General features: G+C 49.3%; 1 protein-coding gene across 9 annotated transcripts in view; it reads left to right on the forward strand.

The window, feature by feature from the left end:
- The window catches only part of LOC122212296 (GON-4-like protein), a 74565-nt gene that overhangs the window by 44480 nt on the left and 16028 nt on the right, over positions 1-14057 (forward strand). For 5 of the 9 annotated variants that reach the window (XM_042926092.1, XM_042926091.1, XM_042926094.1 and 2 more), the window contains exons 12-19: positions 247-348; positions 5650-5690; positions 6202-6305; positions 8616-8814; positions 9316-9402; positions 10113-10284; positions 11680-11824; positions 13353-13503. In XM_042926092.1, coding sequence (XP_042782026.1) covers positions 247-348; positions 5650-5690; positions 6202-6305; positions 8616-8814; positions 9316-9402; positions 10113-10284; positions 11680-11824; positions 13353-13503 — 1001 coding nt within the window. The other 4 variants (XM_042926095.1, XM_042926097.1, XM_042926099.1 and 1 more) reach the window with 4 other exon arrangements.

Below are 14057 nucleotides of genomic sequence, written 5' to 3' on the forward strand. Positions count from 1 at the left end.
TTGGCAGATTGAAGTCTTTTTCAAAGGAAGGAAAGAACTTGGCTTTTTGGAGAGAGTAGGTGAGATGTGTCAGCTGTGGGAAATGAGCTATGCAATTCATTGGGGGAGAAAAAGAAGTTATTTAAAAACTTAAGAATAAGTGTGCTTTATTGGAATAGATTCTGGCAATGCTGAAAATCTTAAATTTTCACTAGAGATGGGAGTTCAGAGTGGAAACTAAGTGTTTGCGATAATTTTGTTTCCTAGATGAGGCCGATGATGATGACGATCCAGAATATAACTTCTTGGAAGATCTTGATGAACCAGACACAGAGGATTTCCGCACTGACCGGGCAGTGAGAATCACCAGTGAGTCTGCGTTTACTATGAACCGGCTTTGGACTGCTCCGCATCTACTTTTGTTTCCTTTGTAGATTTTTGAGGGTGATGTTTGCAACCCATCTGAGTTAAGACGTTTAAGCTTACTCTTCCCATTTATTTCTGTAACTCTTTAAATTTACATATGTGTATCTGGAAGCCTATGAGTCATTCGTTTATACGTCTCATAGTCGCGCACTGCGGCCAACATCTGGCAGAGAGCGTTCCTAGGATGCCACAGTGAATAAGGAATGGCCTCTGCCCTGTGAGACATCAGCTCAGTAGTGGATGCAAACAGAAAAAGTTACAATACAAAATGACAAGTGCTGTAATAGGTTGTATATAAGGTTACTAGTGGCCTAGAGAGGGTATAATCTCCTAGTGGACGGTGTGCAGTAGGGTGGGTGGGCTGGGGAAGAACCCACATGATGAGAAGTTTCATCTCAGTTTTGAAGGAAGAGTAAGAAGTTTTGGGTGAGAGGTGCCTAGCATGTGACTCTTGATCTTAGGGTTGTAAGTTCAAGCCCCGCATGGGGTGTAGAGATTGCTTAAAAATAAAATCTTATAAAAAAGATTTGGGGTGAATGGGGACCGATGGATGTTGCAAATAGGCAGAAGAGTGTTCACAAACCACAGGATTGTGAAGCAACAGAACTGCATTTGGAAACTAGTAAGGAGTTTGGTGTGGAAGGTGAGCAGTGTTCAGATCCTGGAGAACCTTGAATTTGCGTTTTAATCTGTTCAAAAGGAGAGCTCAGAGTTTTAGACAAGAAACTAATGGGAACTGATTGGGATTTTAGAAATACTACTTTGGGAGCGCCTGGGTGGTTCAGTGAGTATCTGACTCTTGATTTCAGGTCAGGTCATAATGTCAGTGTTGTGAGATCAAGCCCCCCATCGGGCTCTGCACTGAGTGTGGAGCCTGCTTAAGATTCTCTCCGCCCCTCTCCCCTGCTCGCTCACTCTCTGTCCTTTAAAAACAAAAAAAGAGGGGCACCTGGGTGGCTCAGTCAGTTGGACGTCTGACTTCGGCTCAGGTCATGATCTCACAGTTCGTGGGTTCGCGCTCCGCGTCAGGCTCTGTGCTGACAGCTCAGAGCCTGGAGCCTGTTTCAGATTTTGTGTCTCCCTCTCTCTCTCTCCCCCTCCCCTGTTCATGCTCTGTCTCTGTCTCAAAAATAAACGTTGAAAAAAAAATTTAAAAAAAACCAACCAAAAATAAAAACAAAAAAAGAAAAATACTTTTTTTTTTAAACGTTTATTTATTATTGAAAGACAGAGTTAGAGCGTGAGCAGGGGAGGGGCAGAGGGAGAGGCAGACACGGAATCCAAAGCAGGCTCCAGGCTCCGAGCTGTCAGCACAGAGCCCGACGCAGGGCTCGAACTCACAAACTGCAAGATCATGACCTGAGCTGAAGTTGGATGCTTAACTGACTGAGCCACCCAGGCGCTCTGAAAAATACTACTTTGATTTAACACCAATTTAATGTATTAATTTGGTGGGTAAAGAGAGAAAGATTAGAGGCACGAAGAACAGTTAAATGACTTGGCTGGAGACGTTTGTTTAAAAATTATTTCGTTGGCTATGTTAGCGATGATAGAAAACATATATTTCAGGAAGTATTGACCTTTATTTCCTTATTTACTTAGAGAAAGAGAGATAGAGCACGAGTGGGGGAGAGGCAGAGAGAGAGAGAGAGACAGAGAGAGAGAGAGGGAGGGAGGGAGGGAGGGAGGGGGAGGGAGAGGATCCCAAGCAGGCCCCTTGCTCAGCGAGGAACCTGATGCAGGGCTCAATCCCATGACCCTGGGATTATGACCTGAGCCAAAATGGAGAGTCAGGTGCTCCCCCAACTGAGCCACTCAGGGCCCCCAAGCTTTCTATTCTTGATCTCAGCTCAGGTCTTGATCTCAGGTTTGTGAGTTCAAGTCCTACGTTGGGCTCTGTGCTGGGCGTGAAGCCTGCTTAAAACATAAAAAAATTTTTAAAATGTGGAATGCCGTTTCTTTTAGGAAGATCTTCCCTTATTTGGTATGTTAGGACAAGGTTAGAGGAAGAATCGAAAGGATTCAAAGTGTAGACTGAAAAGGCTTGAGGACTTAGGCTTTGAGAAAGCTGGAGGGGAGTCGAGGAAACTATGAGAAAAACCAAGAATGTCTAGTGTCAGAAACCAAGGGATGAGTTGTTCCAGGAACCACTGGCCCACGTATCTGGTGAGGAGACATCTCTGCCGGGTGCTGGGCAGATCTCCTTCCAGCGTGGCTCCCGGCCTGGCGCATGCTTGTCTTCCCTTTTCATCTGTCACTTTCTTCCGTTTCCAGACCATTTCTCAGGAAGACCTTCCCAGTTAGGACTGTTCTTGCTTTGCGATTCCCCCGACTTTATGTGTCCTTAGTGACCACCTCATGGTTGCCCAGGTCCTAACCATCTTACCCCAGGCCTGTAGCTTCTTTGGGAGTGTCTCCTGTTTGCAGTCATGGGTTTTGCCAGCCAAGTAGTGAACATCTCTGGGATGCCTAGATGAAGGGCCGTCCTCTCTTGTTGTAGGGTTGTGACCATAAGTAAAAACTGAGGTAGAATTCCGGTTTTATTCCTACCCTGTATCCTCTTATGTATGATCCGTATAAGAGGACGTGTCCTTACACGGATGACAAACATTTAAAAACTAAGTGTAGAATCACAGAGTTTGGAAAGCTTCACGTGGTCATGTATTTTCCTCCCACTTGAGGGTGTGTTTGTAGCTCCTGTGATGTGGCCTTTTCATCTGCCAGAGAGTGCCAGAGAGCTTCTCAGTGGTGAGGGTGGCGCGTCCCAGTGCTGAGCGCTGAGCGCCTCCTAACATTTTCCTACCGGAACCTGGGTGTGCCCTTGTACTTCTGTTTGCCCCAAGTGTGCATAGTAAGAGATGTTCCTTTCCCTCCGTTTTTTCTTTGCTGTGTCAAACGTACTGTTTCTTCAGTTCTCCAAACGTAGTTGCCCTAGTCAGCTTCCTCTGCGTTCTGGCCTTTATTTCTTTAAAAAAAATTTTTTTTAATGTTTATTTATTTTTGAGAGAGAGAGACAGAGCGTGAGCGGGGGCGGGGCAGAGAGAGAGGGAGACACCGAATCCGAAGCAGGCTCCAGGTTCCGAGCTGTCAAGCACAGGGCCCAACACGGGGCTCAAACTCATGGACCGTGAGATCATGACCTGAGCTGAAGTCGGCCGCTCAACCAGCTGAGCCACCCACGTGCCCCATGGCCTTTATTTCTTATAAACTTCTCTCCCATTGCATTTTCTTATGGAACTTCTAAAAAATACGTAGAAAAGTTGAAAGAATTGTACATTGAACATCCACATATCCACCACCTAGGTTCTGTAATTCACTTTTAATCTATCTGTTTTATCCTAAGCAGCTGCATCCGGTTCTCTTTCCATCTGTCAATCCATGTGGGTTATTCTCATGCTGATTTCAAAGTGGGCTGGAGACACCAGCATTCTTCACTCTGAAACATTTCAGCATGCGTATCATTAATTAGAACTCAGTATTTATCTACAGTTTTTTTAAGTTTATTTATTTTGAGAGAGCGAGAGAGAGAGAATCCCAAATAGGCTGTGCACTGTCAGCACAGAGCCTGACCGCGGTTCTTGATCTCACGACTGTGGGATCATGACCTGAGCCGAAATCAAGAGTTGGACGCTTAACCAACTGAACCACCCAGGCGCCCCTCTACAATTTCTCTTTTTAGGTAAATTTATACACAATGTATTACACAAAATTTTCGTGTAGTGTTCAGTGAGTCTTGACATGCTTCCACGTGTGTAATAATCCCCTGTGGGAATATGGAACTGTCACCCCAGGGGGCTCCCTCATGCCCCTTCCGACCCAGCCTCCCCGAAGCACTTGCTGTTCTGATTTTTTTCAGTAACAGGTTAGATTTGCCTGTTTCAGAAGTTCATGAATATGCGCTGTTGTGTAGAGCTTCTTTCTTTCACTCAGCATACGGTTTTTGAGATTCATCTGTTTGCAAGTATCACTGCTTTTTTCCTTCCATCGCTGTGCAGGATTCTGTTGTATAAATACACCTCTTTGGTCATCTGTTTTTTTATCTGTTCCCAGATGTTAATGGACACTTGGGTTTTTCTGAGTTTTTGCTTTGTTGAATGAAGTGCTCTGAACTTTCTTGTTTCAAGACAGATGATTCCTTTGTCTTGGGTCAGCTGTCCAGGAGATGAATCCCTGGTCATAGGGTAGATGTGTGCTTAGTTCTAGCACACCTAGAACTAGATTATCAGACCTTTTGTCAAAGTGGATTTCATTGTCCTTCTCATGGATTTGCATGGCTCTTTCTGCCATCTCCGAGGGGCTCTTACAGAGATGGTCACAGACCTGCCTCAGTCCCCTGGACCCGGCCTGTGACTCTGCACTCATTCAGTGACAGGCTTGCCTTCTTGGATAGTCGCATGGTTTTGGAGTGGCTGTGTCATATTAAACTTGAGGTCAACCAAAATATTCACATCTTTTTCAGATTGTTTTGAGCCATTTCACCTTTTCATCCATTTAAGAAACTGATTTTTGGGGTGCCTAGGTGGCTCAGTCGGTTAAGCGTCCGACTTTGGCTCGGGTCATGATCTTACGGTCTGTGAGTTTGAGGCCCGCGTCTGGCTCTGTGCTGTCAGCACAGGGTCTGGAGCCTGCTTTGGGTTCTGTGTCTCCCTCTCTCTCTGCCCCTCCCCTGCTTGCGCTCTGTCTCTGTCTCTTAAAAATAAATAAACATTTAAAAAAAATTTAAAAACACCCTGATTTCGAAGAATCCTAAATGTAAGACTTTAAAGTTGTTAAGTTTCACCCGATTAATTTGACAACACGTGGGGTTTTAAGTCTGTCATCAGTTGGTCTAGCAGTCCCTTCCAGCTTTATATGATTTACAGATGTGATAAGTGTGTTTTTTGGGTCTTCTGGGTCATTGATGCAGTTGCTTGATGGTTTAGGTTCTGTCTTGACTGCACTCAGTAGGCCAGGACAGGACTGGATTTACGTTACGGGAAGGTCATCTAGCTTATGTTCCTGTATGTCTTCCCAGCAGAACTTTCCGAAGGGTCCGTTCGTTCTGTCATGTGTCCCCAAGCATCTGGAACAGGGACTGAGCATAGCTGGTATTCAGGACACGTTTTTGAATGAATGAATGAATGATAGCCATGACGATTTTATCAAATGTCTTGCTGAAAACAAGACATACTGTCTTCTTGGAATTCCCTCTAATTGGAAAACAAAACTAACTTGAGCCAACAACTCTGTGTGGCTTTTTTCCAGAGAAGGAAGTGAATGAACTCATGGAAGAGCTGTTTGAAACTGTGAGTACATGGTCCTTGAGTGGGGACTTGGGGTGGTGGATGTGGACTCACCAGCGAGCTCTGTCCTTTGGTCCCGGGGCTCTCCGTCCAGGAGGGTGGTTTGACCAAGCCAGTGCAGGGCCCTCGGGAGAGAGTATGGTGGGAGGAGAGTTTCGCTAACTAATAAACTTTGAGTACCCGTATATGGGTTCTTCCTAGTAAGATCCCCCCTGCAGACTTTGGGTGGCCTCCCCAACTGTCATTCATCATCCTCAAAGATTGCAGATTAGTTTTGGGATATTCTGGGCACAGATAGTTAGCCTTTCTCATAAACCCGTCTCTTAAAAGATACTGCTGTGTCTTCACCACTGCAAGTGGTCGATTGAGACACTTTGTTCCTGACCTAACGGTCAGCCGTGTGCACGATCGTGGGCGCTCTGAAGTGAGGACCTGTGAGGAAGCTCCTGCCTGCAGTCCTCCCTCCCCTCCCGCCGCTGGGTGACACGCACACGCCCATCCCCTCTGCCCGCAGTTCCAGGACGAGATGGGACTGTCCAACGTGGAGGATGACGGCCCAGAGGAGGAGGAGCGCGTGGCCGAGCCCCGGCCTAGCTTCAACACCCCTCAAGCCCTGCGGTAGGCTAGCCAGAGACGTTGAGGCGCAGAGGGGAGAAAAGCGTGTTTTCAGACGCTCGGGTTCCCGGTTTCCCGTTGCTAACTCCCCGCTGTCACTGATGGAAGGAGGGTCTCCCGTGAATCAGTCTCCTTGCTATGGGGCAGCACAGCCACAGACCAGGCTGCGTCTGTTTGGGAAGGGAGAGAAAACAGTAGCTGGCGTCCGTAGCAGCCTCTCCAGGTGAGTGGTGCTGGAGCGGTGTGAGGACTCGGCGGCCAGCCACAGAAGCCACCCCCGGCCATACTAGCCTTGTGTCCCTTTTGTTCTCCTCATTGGCCGTTGACGTTGCGTCAGCGTTAGTGACGGTCTGTGGCTGCGGCGGTAGGCGAGCAGCCCGCGAACCAGCTGCAGTCACGCCCGGGGCTTGGAGTCACACTGCCCCTCCACCCCCACGTGTGACGGGTCTGCACGGTCCATCTGGGCCGTAGTGTGTTGTCCGTTCTTTCCGCGTAGCAGCACACGTGGTCAGGCGCCTGGCCGGCGGTCAGGGTGTGCTCTGTGCGTGGGTGGTGCCGTGTGTGAGCTTAGCAGCGTGACCTGATCGGAGAGCTTGGGAGCCATCGGAAAGCTAGGCCTTCAGGGAACGGGCAATTTAGCACAGGAAACAAGGTCTGCTGACCGTTCCGTAAAAGCCCGAAATACATGCCATTTTAATAAATACCATAATATAATTACAACACAGTCTCGGGATAGCCTCCCCCTCCCTTTTTTGTTTTTAACCTTTATTGAGGTATAATTTTCTTTACTGTTTCTTTTTGAGAGAGTGTGAGTGGGGGATGGACAGAGAGAGGGGAGACAGAGAGTCGGAAGTGGGCTCCATGCTGTCATCAGAGAGCCCGATGTGGGGCTCGAACTCATGAACCGTGAGATCATGGCCTGAGCCAAAGTTGGACGCTCAACCCTCTGATGAGCCACCCGGGCGCCCTCTTATTCAGCTATAATTGACAAAATTGTAAGATACTGAAAGTGTGCGACGTGGTGATATGATAAAAGTTTACATTGTGAAAGATCCCCCCCCCCCCCTCACAATCGAGTTAGGGAACGCTGTATCATCTCACCTGTTTACTTTTTGGGGGGGGGGAAACATTTTCGAGATTTCTAAGAGTCTTTCTTTGACCCACTTACTGAGTTCATAATGCAGTTGATTTGTGAACATGCTTTGGTCGCAGGGAAAGTGAGCCGTCGGTGTCCCCCTTGTCAGCCACCTGAGCAATACTTTGTAAAACCAGCTGCGGGCTGTTTGTGCTTCATCCACATTTCTCGTGCTTCTGCTCCTCCGTTGTTCTGCCAGGAGCACAGACAATGGAGTTTTCAGATCTCAGGAAACATTGTACCCAGGGCTGTGCCATGACTTTAGGTTTTTAGCCTGTGCCTGCTAAAAACTGTGAAAGGAAACATAGTGTTTATCTCCAGAGGCTACAGAAAAGTTATCATGTAGCTGTTGTTACTCTTGTTGCCACCTAGAGATTTCATACTTGCTGGAGCTGGTTGTGTCCTGACTGCACAGAACCCTGGTCCTGCCTTAATCCTGGAGTGTGGGGGCTCTGCCTCAGAACCAGCCTGGGAGCTAGGCATGTGGGTGCTTCAGCCCTGGATGGCCGCTCTCAGGAGGCGGGGGCCGGTCCCGCAGCCGAGAGGAGGGATTTGGGCTAGAAGGGGAGGTGCTCACGGGCAGGCAGGGCGATACTTGAACCAGCTTCTCACTGTGTTTCCCAGCTGTCCTGTGGTTTAGTGGATCCCTTCACACTAGGTCTTGGTCAGAAAGGAAGGCAGGGCAGCCTAGATGGATGGGAGTGGCAGGAGGGCAGAAGCCGGACCTGGGGTGTGGTCATGGGTGAGTGAGGGAACAGATGCTGGGTTTGGAGAAGATTCCGTGTCACCGTTAGGGACACGTCCCAGGTTAATTGTGGATGTCAGGAGGCCCCAAGGATGAGGGGCTCCTCCCGCTGGCTCCCGGACTCCTTTGTTATCCAGACATTTCTCTGTTCCTTGATTTTTGTCTAACTTCTCCTTCATTTGTGTATTATGTAGAGGACTAATCGTGGAAGAATGAGGGGGCAGTGCAGTTCGGGACCATCTTATTTGAATTTTTGCTAACAGCTTATGCTAACAGACTTGGATAGACTGGGAGTTTGTTGGCTGATGTGGGATGTGGGAGTCGGCAGAAGGTGGAAGTTACGCACACTCTTAGCCCGCCGTCGTCGGGGGGACTTGGACGTGCTGGGGACCTAGGGAATGTTCACGTGCGGTCACCTCCCTGTCGGGGATAGGTTTGAGGAACCACTGGCCAACTTGCTAAATGAGCAGCACCGCACAGTGAAGGAGCAGCTTGAACAGCTGAAGGTGAAGAAGTCTTCGGGCAGACAGCAGCAGGAGGTTGAGAGGGCGAAGCCCCAGAACGAGAAGGTCCACCAGACGCTGACTCTAGACCCGGCGCAGAGGCGGCGGCTTCAGCAGCAGATGCAGCAGGTAAGACCCCTCGGCGAGGCCGGCGCCAGGTCGTCCGCGGCCCGCCACCGAAGCGGTGGTCTGAATCTCCGGAGCCGGTGGCTCGATGTGCCTTGGAATCAGAGGGCCGCGGCCTTCTCATCGCTTGGGCCCTCGGAAGGCACCGTGTTTGTGCCCGAGGGGCTCAGGCAAGAGCACTCGTGCAGGTGGCCACCCTTGACATTAGGATCACAGGTTTCTGTCTCTCCTAATCCGTTCTGAACTGAACAGCCTCACTTGCCGGGAGGAGTTTTTTCTTCTTTCTAACTTCAGTCCCTCTGGTTTGAGGCTGAGATTCCTCCGGCTCTGTCCTTTTGCTGGAGGAACATCTCTGAGAGACTCACGCCACGAGAAGGTGCCATTCTCCTCGTCTCCGGAAAGCAGAGCATGTGGTCAAGTGGCAGACATCTTGGGAAAGCCTTCCGGGTCCCTGAAGTGACAACCTCGTAACGTGTTGCTGTGTTGTTTTCTTTCCCTCCTCAGCACGTGCAGCTCTTGACGCAGATTCACCTTCTCGCCTCCTCCAACCCCAACCTCACTTTGGAGGCCAGCACCACCAGGATATTTCTCGTAAGGCTCCACATGTCCTTCCCTCTACAGACTTGGGGGTCGGTTAGCCTGGGAGGTCGCTTCGCAGGGACGCTCACCCGCCACCGTCTGTGTTTTTTCTTGTCTCCTGCACACGTTGGCAGCTACTCCTGTGGCTTCCTGCGTTTGCCAAGAGAGCATGAGGCTCTGACCCCCAGAAAGACCGGAGAGCCATCCAGTTTTCTTAGGATTGTTCTGTGACTTTTTTGTTGGGCTTTCTTCCTCATCTTTAGACTTACCGTGACTTCTTAGGTCTTCCATACTTCTGTTCTTTTTACTGAATTCATTGTCAGTTCATCTGGCTCAATAGCTACGTGTATAGGATTAATTTCGGTTCTGACATTTTTAAGCATTTTGGAGGAAAGGGTTTTAATTTTGAATTGTCTAGGTGTTATTCAGAGAAACCAAAAGAAAAAGGTTTAAAAAGTAATTGTTCTCACTCTTGAGAACCTTAGTTCTAGCCGGGGAGCCACACCGAGCATCCTGCAGGCTGAGCGGTGGAATGAGTGTCGGCCCCCCGGATATCTGAGGGCTCAGCCACAGAGTGCTCTGGGTGGAGTAATTATAGTGATTGATTTTTTACCTGTGTTTACCCTCTAGCTGGAGGGCAGGTCTCCCCTCAGAGGCTGACAGGGGCTCCACTAGTGTTAGTCGTCTGGGACTGAGGTCTCCTTTGTGCCCTGTCTTCCCAGAAAGAGCTGGGAACCTTTGCTCAGAGCTCCGTCGCTCTCCGCCATCAGTTCAACCCGAGGTTTCAGACCTTGTTCCAGCCCTGTAACCTGCCGGGGGCAGTGCAGCTCGTGGAAGCCTTCAGCACACATGTCAGCGTCGACTGGAGTCCTCGGAAAACCGTCAAGAAGACTGGTACGGGACAGATCTGTTCACTTCTGCCTTTACTTGCCTTGACAAGTGGGAGTCTCATCCCATACCTGGCGTCCTAGCAGACGGGACGTTTATACCCACCGCCTAAGTTCTGGAAGGACGTGACAGTGCTTGGGCTTCCGTGAGGGCCGGGGCGGTGGGCAGGACGGTGCAGGGGGCAGAGATGGGCGTTCCGTGCTGAGAAGTGTCCCAGATAGATGTGAGGGTGGGAAGTACCACGCGCGAGGTCGGGACAGCCTGGGGTCTGGCAAAGATGAAAGTCAAGTGCTTAAGTTGGTTTGTGGTTAGGGTTTTACTCTCTTTTTCATTAGGAAACTTTTTTTCTTTCATGGTTGCAGTGGTGTCTCCATTTTGAATGAAATGTTGATTTGGGGATTAGGCACAAATCAGACGTGTTGAACATTTGCCTCGTTCGATATTCTGAAGATGGTGCTGGTTGCTTTCTACCTTGCATTGCTTAGTAGTTTGTGAGAAAATGTGTGCTGTTCCCTTGAGTGAAATGATTGCTTCTGATTTGTTTCCTGGTCTAGAAGATTAGTTGTGGTTTGCTCCGGGTGTGTTGGTCTTCGGATTTTCTTTTTAAATCCCTGACTTTTGCAGTGAAGTTGAATATAATTGAGTTTAAGTACACTGTGTCACACACAGGGATCTCAAACTAGTTTCTTAGCCCTGTGTTGGTAATGAAAACTTGCACACCGTGGTGATAAATGCCGCCTGTGGGGTCCCGTGGTTTCTTCCGGGGAGATGAAAACATCTGGGGAGGGAGAACCACGAATTCAGTCGTGTTTCCTCTCTCTGGAGAGGCAGACAGGCCTGGAGTTGAGAGGCTGAGGCAGCAGGACAGAACTGAGTGAGACGGAGGTGTCTCACTCCTCCTATGGCTTTCGTTCCCAACCCCAGGAGGACTCTGGGAGGACTTCATGAAAGTTAAGTAAGAATCAAATCAAATAAAATTTGGAATACCAGGTTTGTGAGGGAGATTGAAGAAGTTCACATCTTACCCTGGAAGAAAGCAAGCATTGTTGAAGGTCACTTATCTTCCAAGGATCTAAAGGGGGAGAGGAGGTAGCGACTTTGAGCACACAGTGAGCCGGGTGTTCTCGGTCATCAGTGTTGTGAGTGTCCCTGTTACTTAGGGGTTAGGGGTCCCACACGGGAAGGGTGAGAGGACTGGCTGGCAGGAGCTCACGGGGGACTCCCGGCAGGCATGTGTCAGGCCGAGGACGATGGCTGAAACCTTGGGCGAGGGAGGGCGGGAGGGCAGGCTTCCCTAGGGAGGGACGGCTCTAGATAAATGCGAGAATGCATTCGGAAGCTTTTGTGAAGCCCTCTTTTGTTCTAGAATTTCATTTACCACAGGATTTTGTTTTCTCACAGCAGATGAATTTCCCTGTTTGCCAAAGCAAGTGGCTTGGATCCTGGCCACGAGCAAGGTGTTCATGTATCCAGAGCTACTTCCAGTGTGTTCTCTGAAGGCAAAGAATCCCCAGGATAAGATTTTCTTCACGAAGGCCGAGGACAAGTAAGAGTTTACTGCGGGGGAACAGATGCACAGGGTGACCCGAGGAGAACTAGCTGTTTCTCTTGTGCTCAGGGGAGACAGGGCGTGTGTCATCAGACATGGGCACACAAGGCCAGAAGCAAAGCGGTCTCGCCGGGCTCACTGCTGTGCTGTGTCCGCAACAGCAATGCCAGGGGGACTGCTCTTTTTGGGGAACAATGTGCAGTTTTGAAACATTTTCAACTTGTGTTTTGTTTTTGAGTTATTGTAAAAACCAGTCTCATAGTACTGGTAGAAGAAATTTTTCAAAGGAAAAAAAATTAAAAAAAAATTTTTTTAAAGTGTCTATTTTTGAGAGAGAGAGACAGAACGTGAGCAGGGGAGGGGCCGGGAGAGAGGGAGACACAGAATCCGAAGCAGACTCCAGGCTCTAAGCTGTCAGCACAGAGCCCGACGTGGGGCTGGAATTCACGGACCGTGAGATCATGACCTGAGCCAAAGTCGGAAGCTCAACCGACTGAGCCACCCAGGCACCCTAATGTTTTATTTATTTTTGAGAGAGAGAGAGGGAGACACAGAATCCGAAGCAGGCTCCAGGCTCCGAGCTGTCAGCACAGAGCCCGATGCGGGGCTTGAACTCATGAACCGGAGATCATGACTTGAACTAAAGTGGGACGCTTAACCGATGGAGCCACCCAGGCGCCCCAGTGGCAAAAAATTTTTATCTGTTATTCTAACCACCCTAAGACAATGATTTTTCTTTTTTTCTTTCCTTTGTGGGTTTTTGTTTTTTGTTTTTTTTTTGTAAATTCTACTCCTGCTGTAGGGCTTGAACTCACAGCCCTGAGATTGAGAGTCACATGCTCTATCCACCTAGCCAGCAGGTGCCTCCAGTGATTTTTCTTTTTGCATTTTCCATATAATCTTTATTGGCAATTTAAGTATACTTTTGTTTTGTTTTTACCTAACGCCTTGAAATTGTTCTTCTGTACTGTCACATTGTCTTTACTTTTGTTTCTGTGTGTTGTCTTTTAAAGTGATATTTAATGGCCTTATGATAGTCCTTTTATTTGCCCCTTTTATTTTTTCTCCTGTCTTGTTTTGCTGTTGTAGCGAGGCTTCCCCAAGGATCTGTGTGCATAGAGCTTTTGAAAGTATTTTGAGTTTACCCCTTTGGGTAAATTGCCAAGCGTGAGGTTATTTGACGAAGGTCATGAACACTTCCACGGCTCTTGATTTGTGCCGCCCGCTGCCGTAGCGGCCTGTGGCGTACAGGTGCCGCAGTTGAGTGGGTCGTGTGGGGAGGCGGTTGGTGCTGAGTTTAACGTCACACAGCGCCCGTTGTTCATCTCATATTTGTTCCCTGAGCCCCATTCTCCTTCCTTTGCCTTCCTTTGAACTGAGCAGGTCTTAGAACCTACCAGCCCTCAGGAAAGGCCGGCCACTCTGTGTCGACTCGCACAAGGATGAGGTGTGGGAACGGTGGGCCGTACCCCGCGGAGTTCTCTGGGGAGAACTGCCCAGCTGGTCAGCACTGCCCCTCTCTCAGTTTGTTGGCTTTAGGGCTAAAGCACTTTGAAGGGACCAAGTTTCCGAAGCTGCTGATGAGCAAGTACCTCCTCACCTGCAAGACCGCCCACCAGCTGACCGTGCGGATCAAGAACCTCAACATGAACCGCGCGCCCGACAACATCATCAAAGTGAGTGCCTGGCTCCTCCCGCCCCAGCTGGGGGCTCCCGGGCAGCCCTTCCTCCCCTCGAAGTCCCTCGTCCTCCTCTTACGGGCATTTCTCCTAAAAATAAAAGCATCCCAACTCTTAAAATATTTCTTGACCTCACGCTTCCCTCTAGCCGCCTGTCTTCTTTGCCTCCAGCCTTCTTGAAAGGGTGAACGACATTCCACCGTATCCTTGTCCTTGGCTCTTTCTGTCAAAGTTAAAAGTACATACTTCGTGAAAGGTACATAAGAGCTTTGAAGAGTCGGGTAGCTCTGTGAGGCTGATCGTGAAAACCGGTATTTCTCTCTCCGCTTCCTGCTGCGGTTTTGAGGGGTGGCGTGTCTGCCTCCGTGTCCGGGGGGCTCGCGGGTCGTTGCCACCGCTTGACGTTTTGCCCTGAGGCGTCACTTAACTCAAGCGCGGCCAGGGCGGCGGAGACTCGGCCCTCCCCTCCTCCCCGGGCCACAGCCCCTTGTCACCACGTGGCATCTCCTGTTGTCTGTCTTTCCCACGAGACCACAGTGGGCTGGATCGTG

The sequence above is a fragment of the Panthera leo genome, chromosome F3, assembly GCF_018350215.1.
Source record: "Panthera leo isolate Ple1 chromosome F3, P.leo_Ple1_pat1.1, whole genome shotgun sequence".
Lineage (NCBI taxonomy): Eukaryota > Metazoa > Chordata > Mammalia > Carnivora > Felidae > Panthera > Panthera leo.